The following is a 21,606-nucleotide window of genomic DNA, read 5'->3' on the forward strand; positions in this document are numbered from 1 at the left end:
CTTGGTGAAGGCGTAACACTGGCAAAAGCATGATGTTTTGATTGTCTCATGAAGAGCTGCTTTCCATCATGCCCTGATCCTGTCCAGCTCTTAGGTAATCATGTCAGATGCATTTATGAGAAGTCCACAGTGAAAGCGGACGTGATGCAGAGGAATTTTTTGGTTAGCACCCCTCCCTGATGATATTGAACTGACTTTCTACTTTTAAAAGAGAAACATTCTTGAAATAAGAGAATAATACGTAACAAGTATATTTTACCCTGACAGTAATTTTTTTCATTTGCTGAAAATACTTTTTACTAAGAAATCTCTTATCTTTTCATTCAATTTTGCAGTTAATTCAGAAGCCATAGAGCCTGGAATTATAATAATTACAATAGAAGTGACTGAATTAATGCATAGTCACTACAGCTTTAAAAGCCTGTGCATAGCTCACCAGCTGTCAATGGAGTGTAGACTCAGATATTCAGAGGTGTTAAGTGCCTAACTCCTTTCATTTGTGTGTGTGTTAGTTTGGGAAAAAATAGGCTTTAAACACTTAAGCTACATCTATAGTAGTATCTGGATCTTGGCCATTTTAACTAAACAACTGACGCTCAAAGGTCTATGTTGTTTGAAAGGTTTGATACAGTTTTGACCTAGAACAAGTGACATGCTTCCAACAATTCCTTATATGATTTGGAAGTTAACATGGGCAACGGACCATTCCCAGAAGGTAACTGCATGCAGCCTTCCTTTTCTGTAGGCCATGTGAGTTTTAGTTGTATGGATGTGAACAGACCATCCCGTTTGGCCTCCGGACCAGAGAACAAGCCCTGATTACTAGAATAAATGTGGCCCTAGAGCCACAAAAGACCTCTCTTTTGAAGGTTTTGTAACCTCTGTGATGCTTGATGCTCATGGATGTTTATCTAGATTCTATTTTTTCAAAAGACTTCTTTATTTGCAAAATACTCCAATTACACAAAACTGCTTTTTACTCCTAAGGTACATGACAAAAGTGCACAGCTTTACAGATAAACACAACTTTAGCATTAAATTGATCACGCACAAATGTGCTACCAAATTATGACCTGCTTATGTAGGTACACTTGCACTGGAAATATAAAACCATCCTGTATGAAAGCATTTCTTGCCACCCCCTTTTAGTTTTACATGTGGCATACTTGATGTCTGGCATTATTGTTCCTGCTGGTCATCTGTGCATTTCTAAGTATGTTACAAGCGTTTTCTTGATAGCAAAAAACTTCTACTTATAGTTCACAAAAATAGATCGTGGGGATTAGGCGTTCCTCTACATATGAAAACATGGAATATTATTTCTAATAGGCTTTCCCCTAGGGTGCTTCTATAGTATATGCAGGAGCTCCCTGAGACTGTTATGTGCGTTGTGAAAAAAACTTCTGAAAATAAGACTTGGCACTTCAGAGAATCTTCTTTCTAATGGAAGTTGTGTTCTTGATGCTTGGTTTCAGATCCTCATGAATGTAAGGAGTGCTATACTGTCTCAGCCATCAGAGATCCAGTTAGTCTAAATATCTTCTCTCTCTGTAGCAACTAAGAGATATTCCAGGATAAGCTGACATAAAACCCTGCAGAAGTAGTTCTGAAATTATCTATTCATAGAGATTTGCCAAGCAAGAAATTTCTAACTACTGAGATTATGTTTTGAAATATGAAGATTTGTAACTTAATAAAGACCTCTCAAAATAAATGAAAATGTTATTGGGAAAAATAAAACCTAGTGATATATTCCTAAAGTCTTCGCAACTTTGTTGCATGTTAGAAAAATGCCTTATCAGCAGGTTTTTTTAAAATATACCATTTGTGGTATATCACATAATTAAATTAATTTCTCAAATACATTAAAGGCAAGCTAAGTATTCCAAGTATTTAATACACAGGCTATCCTGTACTTCTTTTTCTCTTCTAAGAAATTTGGAAGTATCCAAGCAGATTTAATTGAACAAATGAGATTCAAACAAAGGCTGAAAGTTATCCAAACCCTTGAAGATACTACAAAGCGCAATGTGGTAAGTACTGAAATAATGTTCTTTGCAAAGATTAAGGTCAATCAGTTTCTGAAATTTAAATTAGCTTTTCAATGAGACATGGATTTCAAATCCTTAACTGTTAATGTTATGTTTCAAAAGGTACGAACTATTGTGACAGAGACATCTTTTACTATCGATGAACTGGAGGAACTATATGCTCTTTTCAAGGTAAAACAAAGTGAAGATGTGCTTGCAGGAAATGCAAATGGTTTTTTTTTTGATATGGGACTGTCTTTTCTAAAGACCATGTTGAGTCTGTGAGTTACTTACTATCAGGTATCTTAATACAAACTTGACTTAGCTGCTGTATTATTGAATATGCAAAAAAAAAAAAACCAACTAGTTTTTAAAAGCTCAGGAAATAAGTAATTCACTAAATGATTTGTCCATGGAAAAAATTAATAAGCTGATGAAAACTATTATAGTGAAAAAGTAAATAGATAGAGGCTTTTAGAAACTTAGGTATGTCTGTCTCTACCTGACACAAGTTTTGGAATTTAGCACAGAAATACCTTTCTTCTATTATCTCAGACAGTTAATACTTTGATAACACAATAGCTGATTTTTGCCATTGTTAATGCTTTAACGTATACTGTATTACGTGGAAATTTAGTGTCACTTGGTGATGTGTTTTTGTAAGTTGATTGTACAGCAATACCATTAGATCCGCAAATTTAAAGGTGAGCCGTTAAAATGCTTTAGCTTCACCTTCATGCATTGCCTTAAAACAAGATCTTTTCTTCCTCTGTTTTGTTATAACAGAGATTTTTTTTTTTTTTGTATACCATGAAGAATTTTTTCCTTTCAATTACCCATCTCTAATGTCAGGTCTTACAATTGTCCAAATCCTGCAGTGGCTTCTTTCAGTCTTCCATGCAATCAGTGAGACCAAGTCAGACGGTCCACCCTGGTTGATCACTGTGCAGTGCTAGGATCTCTTTCTCTAAGCCTCTGCATCATTTTGAATTAGATTCCACTGAAATCAGCTCCAGAACTTTCACTGACTTCAGTAAGACTGAAAGAGTAGGACTTTATACAGTATTCTTGAGCCTGTACAGTTCAACAAAAAATATTTCAAATAAACAGCTATTTTCATATGCTCTGAAATTAAAGATTTCATGAGAGTCCCCTTTCTGACTTGACTGTGTGGTGAGGTTGAAGGAGGTGACTAAGCACAACAAGCCTGTGTATTTATGCAAGTCATATCTGCTTACCGCTCTGTTCAAAACAGTATTTCATGTTTCATCTGCCTGGGAGGCAGAAAAAGTTTTGCTTTATCTTCTTTTTTTTGTAGAGGGATGACTTTTTGTGCTGGTTAGAGGAAAACCTCTTGCAGAAGTACAAGAGCTAGGTAGATGGAAATACATCTGCTAGTCTTGTGTTGTTTTAAGAATGTGTTGTATGAGTTTGGATTTTTTTTTTTTTGTCATTGGTAGCGATGAGTTGTTTACAGAGGTAATGATAATCTCACAGCATTTGCCTTCTGTTCAGGCAGAACATCTGACTAGCTGCTACTGGGGAGGAAACAGCAATGCTGTTGACCGGCATGATCCCAGCCTGCCTTATCTGGAGCAGTACCGGATTGACTTTGAGCAGTTCAAGGGGATGTTCACTCTTCTCTTTCCTTGGGCATGTGGAACTCATTCAGATGTATTGGCTGCACGCTTATTCAGGCTTCTTGATGAAAATGGAGATTTGCTCATCAACTTCCGTGAATTCGTCTCTGGGCTAAGTAAGGAGAATTCACAGCACTCTCAAAGTAATCTAACCAAAACAGTTTGCTTCTAAAGGGGATCCAGTCCTCCAGAAACACAGACGTTATATTAGCTATCAGATAATGAGTTCGAGTTTGACATATGCCAATTTGCATAAGTCACCTTTGTTTTAAGAGCTGTTTGTGCTACCATTCAGTTCATTTTATCATGCCTGTGACAGTGGTTCTCTGTGGGGTTTAGGCTGGTCTCAGTAGGTGCATCTACATTAGCCAGTGGTATATCATGCTGGGAGAAGGACCACACATGAACTACACGTCCATTTGAGGTCTGAGGATTTCCCTGACTAATAAACCTCAACATGAAAATGACCTGCAACCTGTATGCATAATGGTGTGATTACTACTTTTCCTTTGGGCAAGTCTTTTGTATGTTCTTCTGTAGCGTTCCTCTCAGTAACACTGCATTTTGTTATCTGCTCCTTAAACTTTCCCTAAAAGTTGGGAATTTATACCTTTTGTCAGTGCTACCAGCTTTAGAAAGGGGAGAGAGGCATCATTTGCTTCCTTGGTTGTTCAGGAAGAAGACTTTTGAGAAATTTATGTGCACATATAAGGGTCAGGGGAAAGATAGAGTGAGGATGTTAGTTTTGTTTGCCCCTGAATAAAAGTGCTTCTCTTTAGAAGTCTGCTGACACCCCATATACATGTGTCCCTGTGCAAGGGGAAGGCATCGCACCTCACAGTATATGCAGTGAGAGGTACTACCTGTATTACTTCTGAAATCAACAACTAAGACCGCAGACTGAGAGAGAGCAGGATGGAAGTCACCTGAAAAGGAGAAAGTGGAGGTGCAGGTCGGATAGGGAGGATGAATGTCGTTAATGGAGATTACAGCCCACGGAAGTCAGTATCACAACAAAGGGAATGTGCAAGCCTCGGGATTAACATGAAGAAGTAAAGATGAGGCAGGAGCTGGCCATGCCTTTTTTGACTATAGCAGGAATTATTCCTTGTAAGTGACCAACATCTCACAATCTATCGCGTAATTTCATGGCAACCTGATGTTTCCTCCAACTTTACATTTTGATCTCTCTTGAGAGAGAAAAGGTTTCCCAATCTGGCTTTCAGCGACTCTTTAACAGTATTTTTAAGCATTAGGGGTCCAAATGCATCCTTGCATTAAAACCTCTGTACATCAAGGGTATCACCTGTTCTCTCACAGGTGCGAAATAGCTGTGTGACAGTAAAACTGATTGCACACCTCCCCTTCATACCACCCAAAAAACCAGTGCTTCCTATGATGCAGTTCTGAATTGTATTTGAGGGATTGTTTGCCAGGTAACACTTATTGGCCTTCTGAGACATGATCCATGGATTAACTACTCCTGCTGCTTACAGGATGCTGTTAATAACAAATCAACCAGTTATTGGTTGAGACAGCAGTTTTTAGAGACAATAATGAGCAATAAAAGCAAGGAACAGTGTTGAGCACTGTGAACAGAAATGAATGTAAAATGCACAAACGTGGCTATAAGCCAACATGACTGAACTGAAATCTTCAATGGGCTAAACAATCAAAACTGCTCATTCTGCAAAACCACATTTTTTCAGAAACTAAGCCCAATGTAGCATAGCTTTAAAACTTTTTTTTTAAAAGTCAACACCCCCACCCCTGTTTTTTTAAGAAGCACATGAATGGTAGCAAGGACAACACAGTCAACAAAAACAACATGGTATTTGTTTGAGCATATTTCACCATGCCCCAGGACTTTTAAAAATTCCACAAACATCAGCTGCTTCAGTCTGCCTCACCAACCCAATATGCCTTGGCTAGGAAAATCTCCTAAACAAGGAATATCTTCTGTTGGAGCAACACACATCTGCTCGAGAGGGGACTGTGTTGCCTCTTCCTTGTGGCTGTCCTGGAAAACACAGTCAGAGGATGAGCATTATGGAGGTGACCCATGGGCACCATTCTCTCTCATCTTGCTGTGTCCAAACAGTAGTATTGGACTCTGCCCCTGGTTACTCAAGTCTTTCTTTCCTAAAGGAAGTGTCCTGTTCAAGTACTTCCTAGGCATGGCCCATCTCGGAGGGTGCTTGTTGATGGCTGAAGCAGCCATGGCACCTGAAGTATTTCCGTTTCACAACTCTCTTTCAATGGCCTTATTCCATGTAGCCATAAGGATTTGTTCTGTCGAAGCCTCTCTTTGATGCCACTGACTCCTAGGAGCTCCACGAAGAGGAGGTAAAAAGGGGTCCTGTGTGTCCCAGCCTGGGCTCATGGCCCTCTCTTCAGTGTCAGCATGAAATCCTTGGGATACAAGAGTGCTGTAATTGCAACTGGGAATATCCATTTTCTTTTCATAGCCCCTGCAGCAAATAGCTCAAGAACCCCCTACTTCAGGTGCCTCTAGGGCCTCAGCTGAGCAAAGATGGAACAGCCTAGCATATTCTTCTGTACGTTTACTCTGTGTCGTGTTACTGCAGTTTCAAATAAAGGAGTGATCTTGATTAGTTTGCTCTAGGAGTTGTGCTGCTCAGAAAGGGTTGTCAGCCCTGGTTATGAGCTGTTTGGGGTATTCACTCGTGGAGAGGCTCACCTGCACCCTGATACCATGCTGGATTATAGCATGTCAGTTGTTGACTCAGGATACTAGTAAGCTAGAGCAATTTCCCCATAGACTCAAAGTGGCCCCCTGCCTCCCATCATGTTTTTTCAATACTCCCTTTTCAGAGCATGCAGGTCTTCCACCCCTTCAGTGACTGCAGCACTCGCCACAGCCTTGTGCAAAAGCTGGCACCATGAAAACTTTGTCTCTCAAGTAGTACTTGAGTGTATTATTTTTTTTCCCTGAAAACAGCTTTTCTCCAGGCACAGGTTGCAGGAGGATGTTCAGAAAGCAGAGTGTTAACCTCACCACTCCTTCGATCCTTTCAGGAAGCTAAATGCAGTAGGAACACTCCACACCCCTCCACCTATGTTCAAGGGAGGGGCAACTGAAGCCAACACTTTTATGTTGCTGCTAAGTTTTATGTTAACAGAATAAGGTTCTAACCTGTTTAATTACTTTGTTAATGGCCTCAAAGACGACGGGGAAAACTGTGCACATACAACATTATGCCCACAAAAGACATGATGCCTGCATAGTGTTGGCAGAAGGATAATAGTCCAAAGGGGGGCTCAGTAAATATTGTTCCTAGTCATGCCATGAAAAGGGGTGTGGTGGTCAAGCCCTGCGAAGGGTAAGAGCAGATGTGTGTGAGGACATTGGTTGCAGCATGAAAGTGACAGCTTTCACTGTTGCTGTTTCAGGTACAAAGATTCAAAAGGTGTAGTCATCCTCTCTTCCAAGCATGGTTTCTTCTCTTGCCACAAAGTAAATTTAAAACTTCTGGATAAAAACTGGTGATGCATCATCTGAGACTGCAAAAAGACAAGACTTGCTGAAAGTTGTTGAGGTTTTAAGACCTGTGACTCCAGAGTGCCAGGAAGGGAGGAGGTGTTTCTGGTTGGGACTACGAATGGTCTTACCACATCCCCAGCGCTGTTCACAGGCCCACAGCAGGGTCATCTGCTTTGTTGTTCAGGGATGCAGGGGCCATGCAGGAGGCCACTGAATTCTCTAGGCTCTCCTGTGAAATTATCTCTGTACTGCAGCATGCAGGTCAAAGTAGTGGCCTGAGCTGAGGTATCCACCCATACAAAGGTCTCCCCTAACTCTCCATAACAGGGGCACATCTACCAGAGGTCTGTTCTTCTTCTGTTATCTTTATGAATGTAGCCTAAATTTTTTTATTGTTTAATACAGCATCAATCCTCATATCTTGGGTAGCTCACTGCAGCTAACTGTCAGGCAGTTCCTGCAAATTGCCGGTAGACTGTTCTTCCCTTTGTAAAACTTTCTGACCTTTCCCAGCGGAGACCCAGAGGGTTGTCTCTGAGGGAGTCCAGATAACATCTTTGGTAGACTTGTCCTACTTTGTGTTGTCTTCATTCACATACATTTTTTGGGGGAAAAGGGCCTGGCATTAGGAAGCACACACAGATTCATCTCAGGCAAAAAGTGAAAAGCAGTAGCGGTTGAGATTTTTCAGTTGTCTTCACATCTGGGGACAGGGAGAGGAACAAGCCTACATGTGTCACCAGATACCCTGTGCCCTGAATCCTGTTTTGGTGAATGCATCCCTAGCCATTGCTGGAGGATGCAGAACTGCAGTCCAGTCTGTGTTTTGGTTATTTCATGTCACCTTTAGCAGTGGGGCACTTCACGTGGTACCTGGGTGCATAACCTAAGACATAGTTTCACCAGAAGAGAAAGCATTATCTGCACGGTCGGTTTTGTGCTTAAGAAGAACCAAGTTGAAAGCAAAATGGCTAACATAGACGTACTTAATTCTTTGACCTAACAGCTGTATTTATTGTAGTCTTAAGCTTTATAGTACACTGTGATTGTTAGTATTTGCCAAACCACACTTTGTAGTTTGCATAGCAGGAGTTGACGTGGTAGCCTGTAAGGTAAAATAATTCTCTGCCTAATAAATGAAGGTTAATTCATTTATGAATTACTTGTCATAACAAGTAAGATTTATGAAGAAGTCTGATTACCGGTTATTTCAGTACTTTAAAATTAACTAATAGCTATTTAATTAATTGGAAGGAGGGGCTACAATAGACTACTTGGATTTCATACAGCTAATTCTAGTCTACACCAGAAAGGAATAGGGGTTGAGGTGGATAAATCACTAGAAAGTATTGCCTGAACATCAGTTTAGCCCATGGCTAAGCTGTGATAAATGCTGTTTACTTTAATTTCTCTCTCTCTTTTTGGTAAATATCTTACTGTTCTAAATCATGTGATGTTATTATTGGATCCTCAGATCAGCAAGTTTGAAGTCCACACAAAAAGGTTATCTTAACTTTCAGCTGGAGGCCTTTCTGAGTGGTAATGTTGTGATCATAGATTATTTTTGAGCATTATAAAATACACATTTAATGAAGGACCCAAGGTTGAAGTACAAAATTCAGGGTAAGGTGATCTGTGTTCTCTTGCTATTTCTACTGCAGACCATATGATCTCAGAAGTCAAGTGGTTGCCTTATGATCTCAGGGTGTAAAGGGAGTACAGTGCTTCCCAGAGTGAATATAGCAGCTTCTAAAATGAAATATTGTAGCAATAGTAAATAGAATGGCATAGAATGTTGAGTATTAACATACCATATATGATGCTCTTTAGGTGCAGCATGCCATGGAGATCTTACAGAGAAGCTGAAGCTACTGTATAAAATGCATGTTTTGCCTGGTAAGTAAATGATGTCAAAATAGCTGCTGTCTTGTTGAGAACAGAAATTTGGAGCAGAGTTGTTTATGACTAGCTTTCCCAATTAAAAATTACTTTGTGGGGATTATTGTAGCTGTTTATGCAGCAGTAAAATAAGAGAGCTTCCACCATAACCAGACATGAATTTGGAAAGTCTGAAAGTACCCATGCAGCCCTCTATTGCTCCGGCCACAAACAGGCCATTTATATGTGTCTCTTGCCTGTTTAGCTGGGGTTGGTGACTTCCTCCATGTGTAACAAATACAGTGTCCTTCAGCATTTGTTACCATAACACACTTTATTTAACAGTGAAGCTAGCTTAAAATGTTCCTGCATGCCCTGGCTACTCGTTCCTGTCCCCAGGCTTTCTTCTTTGTTTCCCTTCTGGGCTGCTACAACTGTTTGCAGAGGAAAGCTCCAGATCGTTTCATAGATGTGTTTTCCAGGGAGCTGTACAAACTGTTGGACTTGGCGAAGTGAGAAAGGCAGTTTAGGGTGGAGAGGGGATGGAGACATCTCAAAACAGTTTTGCCCCTGAAGAAAATAATGTCCTGGAACTATATCCTCTCTGGCTTGTCACATGTGTGCCATAAAGAACCTATTGCTGTCCTCGCTGCAACTGTTTGGGTAGTGTAATTCCTGTGCACATTTACATCCTCTGGTAAAGATACCTAAAAGCTTTGAGAGGACATTCACCTTCATGTGCTTTGAACATTTGTCCCTGATTGCTCCCAGCTGGCTTTGCTGGAGGTAGGCTTGAGTGATTCACCAATTTAACTGGGGAAAAAAAAAAAAAAGAAAAATTACTGAACTATAACAGAAGAGATCCGTTTTTAAGAATGCAGCTTCTGGTCTTTGGGGACTGGTAAGCTCATACCAAATCATGACAGTCTGTTTCCAGCTAGGAAAGGGTTCATACCCTGCTTAGGACATGCTGAGCTGCACAGAAGAAAGTAATGGAAGTAGACATGGGAAGATGGACAAGCCAGCCTCTGAAAGCAAACAGCTACTCGTTAGTCAGACATTATTCGTTATCGGGAAGGAGACAGTACAGGTCCATTTGTTCATCTCCTGTGAGCTGAAAAGACATGATTCTTAAACTCTCACAGCTTCAGACTTTTACTTCTAGAAACTGATATTCTAAATGTATCCATGGAAATATGTTCTAGTTTTTAATTAAAACAGTGGAGTTTTTAATGAAAGAATGTTTTTTGTATTGCTTAGATCCATCCCCTGAGCAAGAAGAGCCAGACTCTGCTTTTGAAGCTACTCAGTACTTTTTTGAAGACATCACACCAGAATGTACACATGGTAGGCATCTTTTGTCTCGGACATAAAACTATGAGGTAATGCATTTCAAACAACATGTCTTTTTAGGAAGCTACTTTTTTATTGGATTAAACTTTGTAAGTGAAGTATTCTCTGTAAAAAGAAATATGTAGTCTTTGTATATATCTTGATATCCTTAGAGGAGCAGGCATGCGTACACTAAGAACTCCCCTGGATTGTGCATTGCAGAAGTACTCTCAGAATAATGTCATCGGTGTGTTGCAATAGAAGTAATTTTGTGATAGGAGCATCATCTCCTTGATGGAGAATAAGAATAAATATATTGGCTTTCAAGATATATTTGGATCAGAACTTAAAATATTCTAAAAAACTGAAGCCAAAAGATGTATCAAAATGTAGTTCAGCAGTTTGAAATCTTTTTGTGGCCTAATGAGAACCTGGGTCTCATCGCTGATGTCTTAAATGGCATTCTTTTTCTTGAGACATTTGATGTTAAGTTTCTCTCTGATTCAAGAAAAATGTTGCCCGTCCTTCAGGGGGCAACCCTACAGGGGGAAGGAAGGTTGTTTGAAAATACAGATAAGAATTAATGGACTAGAGATGGCAATTTCAAGTCCTGATAAACAAAAGAAGACGCACTAATATAATCACCAAATGTGTATCATGCTAGAAGCTGTTTGTGTTGTGGTAACACAGGCTAATTGTACTACACAAACAAAACCTAAGATGGTCCCTGTCTTAGTATTTATATTATTAATTATATGGAATTTGTCAGCCGATTTAAGAATAGGCAAAAATCATTATTTAGTCCTATCCTTTTTACTCTGCATTTTCTGCAGTGTAAACATTTTCTTTATTTTGCACTGGACACATGAAAAATATGTATGTATCTAAAACTCACACTGATCTCTCTCTCCCCCCACCCTTCCACTTCCTAGTTGTTGGCCTAGACAGCAGGAACAAACAAGGAGTAGATGATGGGTTTGTTACAGTGAGTCTGAAAACAGACAAAGGTATGCATGGTGTCTCCATTTGAATTAGATCTTTCATTTCTTGTAAAGATGTTCTTTTAGAAAATGGGGAAAAAAAGTATTAATTTAAGGTTTCTTCATGGACTTTTCCTGCATCTCTGGGTAATTTGTTGACAATAGGCAAGAAGAGCTCACAAGAGAATCGAAATTATCTGAGAATGTGGAGCCAAGAGAATAAATCCAAAGCAAAAAACACAAAGGACTTGCCCAAACTGAATCAGGTACTTCTGCTGACAGTTATTTATTTTTCATTAACTTTAAATTTTCTTCATATACCCATAAATATTCAATACATTAACACTGAATAGAGGTTTTATTTTGAGGCAGATACTTTTTTTACCAGAGCAGCAGTCAGCTGATTACAGAAGCTAGTTATTTTCAACATACTGTAACTGGCATTCAGCTCCCAAAACATCCTAAAAATGCAATACAAACATGTAGGAATGAGAACATATTATTTTGATCTCTAGACAAAGGGTGATATGACACTGAATATCACCAGCTAGCTCATAATGTCTGATACACACTACCTGAAAAACAGCATTTTATGTTTTGTAATTTATACTGTCAGTCTCACTCCCCTTAGATCCATAGCTGCTAAGGAGGAGGAGACCCATTGGGACAGCTGTTTCCTCCAGAGCACCTAGGGAAGGTTTATTCCCCATAGAACAATGCTTCTTACTTACGGTAGCCCTAAGCAAATCTCCCTCCTACTTAATTTGAGAGTTTTGAATTCTGAAAGACTCGCGTCCAACTAAGTTACCACTGTGAATTACAAGAGTGCTGCAGGTCTCTTATTTTGTTTTTCATTACTCCTTGTTAATCAAACCCCTAGTTATACTTAGCATCATTCCTACAAGAAAATCAACCAAAATGAATGCTAAGTGTCTCACTGCTCACCCTCTGTTGCCCTCCTGTGGCTGCAGAGAAATAAATTTGTCATACGTTGGAAGAAACATCCAACAGTTTATTCTACATAGCTTTAAGAGAGGCAAACATCTGGCTGCCCAGACATAGAAAATGCTTTCTAGACTGCACCTAGATTATTTCCAATTTCAGTGTAATCACATAAACTATTGCATCATACCTCCATTCCAGACTTTTTAAACTGATTTAGTAGATCTCAGTCCAGTTTGTTTCCTCCTCTCATTAATGTTTCCTCCCTCTGTGTTTAGGGACAGTTCATTGAACTGTGCAAGACAATGTACAATATGTTCAGTGAAGACCCCAATGAACAAGATCTGTACCACGCTACCGCTGCTGTGACAAGCTTGCTTTTGGAGATAGGTGAGGTTGGTAAGCTCTTCAGTGCGCAGCCCACAAAAGAGACAGACAGCAGCAGTAACAATTGCAGCAAAACTATTCAGAGCGAGCTGTTTCAGAAGAAAGAGCACCAGCAGTACCCCCTCGAACAGCACAAGCCATTCCAAAGCAGCCTTGTCACCAACGATGAGGAGGCTGTTTGCACCGACAGCACCCTGGGCATGCAGATGGAAGACATTAAGCTCGAAGACTCTTCTCCCAGAGACAACGGAGCCTGTTCTTCCATGCTCATTTCCGATGATGATACAAAAGATGATAGTTCGATGTCCTCCTACTCAGTACTGAGTGCAGGCTCGCATGAAGAAGAAAAGCTACACTGCGAGGACATCGGTGAAGACACCGTTTTGGTACGGAGCAACCACACCACTTCTCTTCGTAGAAGCACTAGCATTGACAGAGACTGGGCCATTACTTTTGAACAATTTTTAGCCTCCCTTTTGACTGAGCCAGCTCTGGTTAGGTACTTTGACAAGCCTGTGTCCATGATGGCTAGGATTACTAATGCTAAAAACATAAGGATGATGGGTAAACCAATAACCTCGGCCAGTGACTATGAAATCTCTACTATGTCGGGATAAAAGGCAGCCGGGTTTTTTTATTTATTTTTTTTTTATTCTGTATTTATTAGTACCTGGCACAGGCCCTGGTATTTTCAAAACGTGATTGTTTTCACTAATGTGAAAATGTTGGGGTGCAAACTTAACTATCTTGAAGTATAATCACTCTTTCTGTGGGAAATGTTACACAAATGCAAATTTTATTCAAAATACAGAAAAAAAGTAACAGTTGTCAGTGAAGTGTGTGTATTATTAACCTTGCTCTCAATATAAAATGGTAAAGATTAGTTCTTAATTTCTAAATGTAAACTTAATGCCGATATTTATGTGCATTTTTAAAATAGACATATAGAGAGATCTCATTCTTGGGGGAAAAAATGAACAGAACAGGAAGTACCTAAAATTTAAAGGGACACTGTCAACCTGAATAGGACACCAGGTGAAATTAAGTTCCAGGCAACATCCCTGAAGGATAATTTTATTTCATATAACTTTTTTTTTTTTTTTCCCCAAAGAGGATAATGGGTTTTAATGTATGCTTCAATTTTATTTTTTTTTAATATATGAAAGACCACTTCAGTGACACCTGCCTGGCTCCTAACTTCCTCTGCTTGAGACTGGTACACTCAAATAAAAGCGAGAAGTCCATCCCAAGCCTGGCTGGCACATCAGGCAAATGTGGTTAAATGTGATGATTTCAGCTCCAACAGAAGGCAGAGCCCATTTGCCTTTCCCTGGGTTCAGCGGCCTCTGGCTGCACCAAACCCAGTAGAGAGAAAGCCCTTTCCCAGCTGCGGCCACCAAGGAAAGACCTCCAGCATGACCCTGCCTGGAGCTGCATTCCTAACCAGTGGACTTGGAAGCTTTGCTGGTGTGCTCCAAAGACAGTGTACGCAAGGTCCCAGAACAGATTGGTAGAGTCTCTTTTTAAAAATTGAAAGCTGTTTTTAAAAGTTAAAAAACATATATGTATACTTCTAAGGCTGGATCTACAGCATATATAGCTTAGCTCTTAAAACTAACCTTTACCACCAACCTATTATATCCTTGTTAGATTAAGAAAATAAAAATCTGTATTGCATAAGTCTTAATTTACAACAGTGTAAAGTAGCAGTAATGAAAAAATCTGCAAGATAATGTAACTGAATGTTTAAGTCTTACTGAGAACACTGTCACTTTATATAAAATGAATAGTATCCTGTATCAACTTACTGAATAATATGTTAAAATGAAAACTGGAGCACCTGCACTTTGAATCCTTGCTTCTTTTATACAGATATTCAGGATTTTTTTTAAATTTTGTTAGCTGTTTTTTAATTCATATCTGTTCAGTTCAGGATCATGCCTACATACCTAATCTTTATTTGCTATTTTGAGAATATTTTCTGTAGAATACTGTTGATTTTTTTTATACTCCTGTATATTGCATCCATGTAACTTGCAGATTTTTTAGCAGAAGCTATGTTTAATTCTTTTGTTTTAAAAGAATGCTTTTAAACTGTAAGATGAAGTGGCTTTTAACCACAAATAGGTAATGTGAACAAATAAAGTACACTGCACAGATTTGATTTTTAACTATTAAAGTCAAGCTAGAGGGAAAAGTAGGTGGTGGTGTTTCATTACACAGACAAATTACTTTGGATCTTCAACACCAGGTTTCAGAACAAAAACATTTGTTGTTCCCATGCCTGGTTTTGTTTAACACTTGAATGTGTTTAATCCCATCTGCAACAAGCAACCCATGCAAGCTTCTCTCACCCTCTCCAATTTCATTAAGCAGTTTTCCCTGTTACGCTCACATTTGGTGACAACAGTTACTGCTTTTTAAGACACCCAGATATTTTATGACCCATCTATGCTTTGCTATAGCTCACTGGGAATGCTTCTAAGGCTTTAAACATTAGAATGTTTTCTACAGGGTACTCGTAAGCTGAGATGTCAGCCTGAAAACCGTGGCAGTGACAGAACAGACATGGATGTGCTCTATTCAGTGAATTACGTTTTGGAAACTTACCATCTATTCGTGTGTATATAAAGTTAATTTGCAAAACATGGCTGTTAATTTCTGAGCACTGCTTATATATCCCTTGTCTCAGTCAGTTTACTGTTCTTTTTTTTTTCTTTTGTTGGGAGTAGAGTTCTTTATAATTTAGCCATATGTAGACCACATATAGCAGTATGAAAAAGCAATATAGTCTTTCTGCATATGAGACTATGCGGATTGGTTTACATGTGTATCCAATAACGATACTCATCTGAAGCTGTAATCACCATTTTGAAGAATATGACTTTAACTTAAGATGCCAAGGCCAGAGCAGGCTGCTTTATGGTAATGCCTGGCAGCTGAGTAAGTTATCACAGAAGACTTCAGCACTAAGGGTTAACATCTTTAAGCGGACTGTTGACCTTTTTTAAGTTTGCAGATCCCTAAAATATTTCTCTTTTAGGTGGTTGCCATGGCCAAGTGAATTTAAGCCTATTGGCAGTCTTCCACACACCCCTAGAGATGCACAGACCACAGATGAAAAACATTTCTTTATCTTACAAGGGCTTGCCAGCTTTGCTCCACACCCCACCCATGGAGCTGGGGGTACAACGTATCATGAAAATTATTTTGCTGTTACAGCTCCTGTAATGAGAAGAGGCATCCACAGGTGGATCTCTGGTGTAACAGGAGCCATTTTACAAGGCAACTTTTTTTGTTTTGCTCCAGTAGCCTTCCTTACCTTCCTGATCATGTCAACAAAGCTCCCAAGGGTAAGCCAGGTCATCTTTAAGAATGGCTTTGCTGTAGGGAGCAGCCAGGTGAGCTGATTTTCTCCAGGTTTTGGGGGGTGAGGCAGCTCACCTGACTAGGGCCACACCAAATGGCCACCTGGCAGTTGCCTATTTGATGACAAGATCTGCCGTGACCTGCTCTTTAGTAGCTGGGTGGGAGTTGATGAGAGGAAAGCCACAGAAGAGTTCGACTGACCAGCATGCAGTGATGTGAAAACGTGAGTGAATATTTTTGAAGTCTTATCTGTATGCGTAGGCATGCTACACAAGCAAGTCGGTATGGCTTTAGATATGCCTATGTCTTGTGCTTTGTATGCTTTGAGATCGAGTCTCTTTAATCTGTGCACTGTAGAGTTTAGTTAGGTCTGTTAATCTCATGGCTGGGGAAAAAAAAGGAGGATCTTTTTACTCTTCAGAGCTGAAATTTGTGACTGGACCCTGCCATGTACTGCTTTCCTAGCTTGGTAGGAGCCTGGTGGCAACAGGGTGCTGCCTGCCTGCCAAGAGACAGACAGCAGATGATGGAGAAGTGGGAGGTTATTTTATAGAGCTTTCTCTATTAAAAAAAAAAGAAGCCATAAACAAACATTCTTCTCAAGTTTTTTTCCAATCTGCCTTTCAACTTACACAGATGCCGATAGCATATGAAAGTTCAATGGTACTTATTTCCTTCATTGTAGCTTCTTACAGCTCCTGAATTCTAGGCGTTAGAGCTGAGAGTTGTGTTTGAGACTTGTGAAGGTCTGTTTACGTGAGTTTGGGGCAAGCAGACGGAAAGCGTGTTATGTGATGTATTTAAACCTACTGAAAATTTGATATCAAAACTGTTGTAAAGAGAAAAGCACCTCAGGGGTTCTTATATAGTGACACTGGAGCTTCTGTTGTAGTAGAAGTCATATGTCAGGTGGTGTGTCATAAATTAAAATAGCAGAGGCTGGTATGGTATATGTGGTATAGCGTGTAAGGGAGCCGTGGGAGAGAAAGGGAATAGCCTTAAAGCAGTTGGTCAAGCAAAGAGATGGTGCTTTTGCTTGGAAAGCTGTGCAGCCGCGTCTGCTTCCTCCGCTGGGTACTCTCCAAGCTTCTGGATCCATCCTGCCACAGGGTGTTCGTTACTAATCTCTAGTCTTGCAGCAGCATTTTGAAACTGGTGGTAATTGGGTCTCTCGACAGTAGGCGCGATACAGAAACCAACAAGAAACTGTTGGGAAGAGTTTGAATTCCATCAGGATGCTTAGAGGAACAAAACGAAGCTGGTGCGTAAGCACTGTAAGCCTACAACCTGCCTGAATGGAAAAGCACTAGGTCAGAGAAGGCACCTGTGGCTGTACCAGTGTATTGCAGGGAGGGAGCACGGCTCGCCAAGTCCCCACCAATTTGGGCTGAATGCACGCTGATGAGTTCCAGTGCTGTTAAGTCTCCAAACTTCTGGCATACCTGTGAGTGACTTAACCATAATCTCTTGTCTGTTCCAGTTCTTGGTAATTCAGTAATAAGGAGGTACTCGGTAGCTAGAAGATGCTTTTTATCAAAAATGAAATATTAACTGTAAAAAATACTTGATGCTGTTGTATCCATTTTTGTAAGAAAAATGGACTAGTTGGACTTAGACTAAAGCATCTGGAAAAAATGAGAAAATACTGAGGAATAGCGTACGGGTTGGTGGGTGAGCTCAGCCCATGGCAAAGTGTGCCTTAGTATCCTGGCCTTTTGCTTAGCTAGAGCTCGAGGTTCCAGCGCCCGGGGCCTTCCTTCGGACCCTGCCATCAACACCTGAGGTGGCGCGAGAGGGCTGGTCCGTGAATAGAGCTCACAAGTTTAGATACACACCGAGGTGCGACGTTATAGCAGGAAGGAAAGGGAAGCGATTTTTTGCTATTACTGAGCCTTATCCTCTGGTTGGAAGAAAGCAGGGGGGCTTTTTTATGCTGTTTCTATTTCTTCCCGCTACAAGATAGTCTCGAGTCAAAGGTTATGTACTGCAAGTGGCAATTGTGACTTTTAATGCTCATTTAAAATGCTGATTTATTCAACAGTGAAAATATAAATTAGCCCGACAGCAAATAATTAGAACAAAGCTGTGGCAGCGAACATTACATTGGAATATGGCTAATAATAGAAATGTGTGGCACATGCCGGTATCGGCAGCGTCGCTGGGTACAAGTGTTTCAGTGCTGGGAATACAAGGGATGAAGTACAGGAAGTTAGTCTTAACTGCAGTGCGAGATGCTCCCAATAAATGCAGGTAACGTCTCAAAGCATGTCACAGCAGAACATAATTTAACATGGTTCTCTTTTCTGCGGTACTCAATATCTCAGTTTAAATTTCCTGAATAGCTGCTTCCTCATCCCATTTCCTGAAGTAACTGGTATTTGCATAACTGACCAACCTTGACGTTTGGGGTTTGGAGGAGTGGGGTGTTTCTATAGTGCAGGACCTGCTCTATGCTTTTGAAGAAATAAAAATTGCTACAGGTGAGATTTTGTAGATCTCATGTAGTGGCACGCTGGTACGTTAATAAATAGAAGTGTTTGGTCTCCAAAATTCTAGAGTAGAAACAAAGGCTACCTGAGAAATGGACATGGAACTGAAAAATCAAGTGAATTATTTAACGTAGCTTGTGTGGAGATGAAGGCATGGTGGAAGATACAGAGGTAAAAATATTTTCATGGCTTAAAAAAAAAAAAAAAAACACACCACATATCAGAGTTTCTCTTTCTCCGGAAAAGTTCTCCAGAGTTCTTCTCCAACTCTCAGTTTTGTTCCTGAAGTTTTACTCTCCTGAACAAAAACACTTGAGTGAGTTAACTCCAAGAGTTAACTTCCAGGTCCTTCAAACGAAATCCTTGTAGTGGTTTGTTGGGTTGGGTTTGGTTTGGGTTTGGTTGGTTTTTATGTTGGTTTGTTGGGGGTTTTTTAAAATTAAAAACAGAGGTTTTTTTAAAGTCAGGATTTTAGGAACAACTGAAATAAAGCAGTAATGAATCTCTACCACTTGCTGCAGAGTATGGCAGCCTTCCTGTGTAATATTCTCTTACATTCCATAATCAAAATCCTGGTCCATCACAAAAGAGAGCAATGTAGTACTCTAGCTAAAGAAACTCAGCAAAACTACTCTCTGCCTCCCTCCAACCCAATATGCTTTTGGTATGTGCTATATATCAAGGAAGCGAGGTCTATGTGCTGTAGCATGGACCAAAAGAATTTGAAAAAAGGGATGCCGCCACCTTTCAGGTCAGGTGTAGGACAAAGCAAGACGATGGCTAGAGAAGCCCCTGGGCAGGAAGCCTTTCCCCTCACCTCACGCCAACGCCACTGGTCTGGGCCATATGCCCTAGCTGTGACTTCAGTTAGGAATAACAGCTTGACAAAGGTCGGGGGGCGAGGGGGCGTTAAAGGCTGTAACGGACACAACTTCATAATATGTGTCGAACTCGGACTTCCCCATTGCAGAGTTTCCGGTTACAATAGATGTAAGATTTCAAGTGGACTTGCATGTAAGCATGTTTTCTGTGGTATCGGACTAATCTTGAGAGTTAAAAACAAACAGTCTTTGTATGGATCTTGCCATCAGATTTAAATCTTATCCCTTTCTTATGGTGTTTGATCTAAGGTACATATCTTGAATGACTTAAAAACTAGAAAACGTAAGTGAGCCAGCTAGGCTTTGTTCCAGCTGTTGTTGTGTTTTCCAGTTCAGCTTCCCTACACACCTATGGTCTGCTGCCTGCCATTTCAACAGTCTCTGCTATAGCATTATTCCCTAATAATGCATTTCCTAGGCACAAACACAAGCCCAGTATGAGAACCAGAGACCTCTAAAAAAAAAAAACAAAACCAACAACAACAAAAAAAACCCACACCCAAACCAAATGTAACTACACACAAAAAAAAAAGAAGATAGGATAAAGCTTTCTCTCACAGCACAATGCACAGGCATAAGAGCATGAGGCTAACTGGAAATAGTTACGTTTTCTAGCAGGCCATAACACACTAATGTTGACAATATTTTGAAATAACTCGTTCTTTATTTGTTACCATTGTAAACATCTCTTTCTATTACACAGACATCACAGTTTACGTTATTGCTTTTATATTGTGGAAAACACAAATTTCTATTAGTATGCGGCTATCTAAGCACAGTGTGATAAGAAGAAACTGCCCACACGCTGTCTTGGGCTGTCTTTTTTTTTTTTTTTTTTTTTTTTTTTTCCTTCTTCCCTAGAGAAAGACAATATACAGACTGGCACAAGAAACATCAGTCCAAAGATTGATCACCATTGTACTACAGCAACACAAAACAAGTATGACAGGTTACATCTTTACCACACATTCACTAGCAGTATTTTCAAGAATACTGACTGCTGAACTCCCATCTAACTAAATACAAACTTTTTCATCATGGTAACTCTTAAAACAAGGCTAACAGGTTTTTTTTTGTGAAATGTTTGTTACTTAAACTAGGATGGAAAAACTGGAAAATGAATGCTTGGGGCTTTGTGTGTGTGTGTTTAATTTTTTGTTTGCATTTTGTTTTGTTTTTCAAAGAGTGGAAATCCAAACCTATTTATCCGAGGTGCTTAAATTGGCCCCTTTTCCTATTGTCCTTTAGGACAAAACACCCTATTCTTTACACTGCTGTATCAGATGACAGCAGCACAATCCGTTTAAAAACATTCTCAGTTTCCTTCTTCCTAAGTAGCACTGTCTTCAACTCGCTTTCCAATCAAGTTGGTTACTTACGGAGCACTGTGTTTACTTATTGAAGGACTAGATTTTACTTCTGCCTGTGGTAAACTTCTACTTATCTTCAGATTAATTTGTTCAGGGAGTAGCACCGTGTTTCAAGCATACACTAAACAACAAAAGTGGAGGTAGCTTGTTAAACAGTTGCTACAGGAACAACAACAACAAAAAAATTAGAAAACCACCTTTTTGTCTTCAGTTTTAGATTTTTTTTTTTTCTAAAACTACTATTGCATATAAGTTTTCACATAGTGAATGCTTTAAAGAGGCAGCAAGTTAGAAAACTAACAGTACTTGCAAATTCTAATAAGGTAATACATACTTTAAAACATGACAGTTAATAAATAACAAGAGAATTTACTAAGGTTTTAGGACTCTTAGAATAAACCATGAGCAACAAATTCTGATATTAAACAAATTGATTATATCAACTTGCAGAAAGGTGGCCTACCTCCATTCTGAATCTTGCATAACCTTAGGATTGTCGCCCTACAACAGAGTTAGTATTAAAATACCGCTGACTAGTAAAACATTGTTCTTCCCTTCCCTAAAAACAATTTTACCGTTTTCCATGTATTTTCTAGCTACCACCATAATACAATTAGCCTACCACTGGTGCAAAAGAGGGACACCCAGTACTAGTCTACCTATAGTGAGTGACTTCTAGACAGGACTGGCCTACTTGATCATACAAAACTACATGCAAATTCTAACCGTTTACTGGGAAGGTGTATTGAAGCCTAACATAAACATTCACTTTAATTACTACAGGCAAACTAATGCATTCCTGT

The 21,606-nt window shown here is 39.7% G+C and overlaps 1 protein-coding gene across 4 annotated transcripts in view; it reads left to right on the forward strand.

Annotated features, from left to right (window-relative positions):
* Positions 1–13,680, forward strand: part of TBC1D9 (TBC1 domain family, member 9 (with GRAM domain)) — a 53,369-nt gene extending 39,689 nt beyond the window's left edge. The window contains exons 14-21 of one of the 4 annotated variants that reach the window (XM_010583606.1): positions 1,935–2,033; positions 2,154–2,222; positions 3,546–3,786; positions 9,006–9,071; positions 10,314–10,400; positions 11,318–11,403; positions 11,539–11,631; positions 12,586–13,680. In XM_010583606.1, coding sequence (XP_010581908.1) covers positions 1,935–2,033; positions 2,154–2,222; positions 3,546–3,786; positions 9,006–9,071; positions 10,314–10,400; positions 11,318–11,403; positions 11,539–11,631; positions 12,586–13,311 — 1,467 coding nt within the window. In that variant the 3' untranslated portion in view covers positions 13,312–13,680. Of the gene's footprint in view, positions 1–1,934; positions 2,034–2,153; positions 2,223–3,545; positions 3,787–9,005; positions 9,072–10,313; positions 10,414–11,317; positions 11,404–11,530; positions 11,632–12,585 lie in introns of all 4 variants that reach the window. The other 3 variants (XM_010583605.1, XM_010583607.1, XM_010583608.1) reach the window with 3 other exon arrangements.
* The last annotated feature ends 7,926 nt before the right edge of the window (positions 13,681–21,606 follow it).

The sequence above is a fragment of the Haliaeetus leucocephalus genome, unplaced genomic scaffold, assembly GCF_000737465.1.
Source record: "Haliaeetus leucocephalus isolate CR32 unplaced genomic scaffold, Haliaeetus_leucocephalus-4.0 Scaffold924, whole genome shotgun sequence".
Taxonomy (NCBI): Eukaryota; Metazoa; Chordata; class Aves; order Accipitriformes; family Accipitridae; genus Haliaeetus; species Haliaeetus leucocephalus.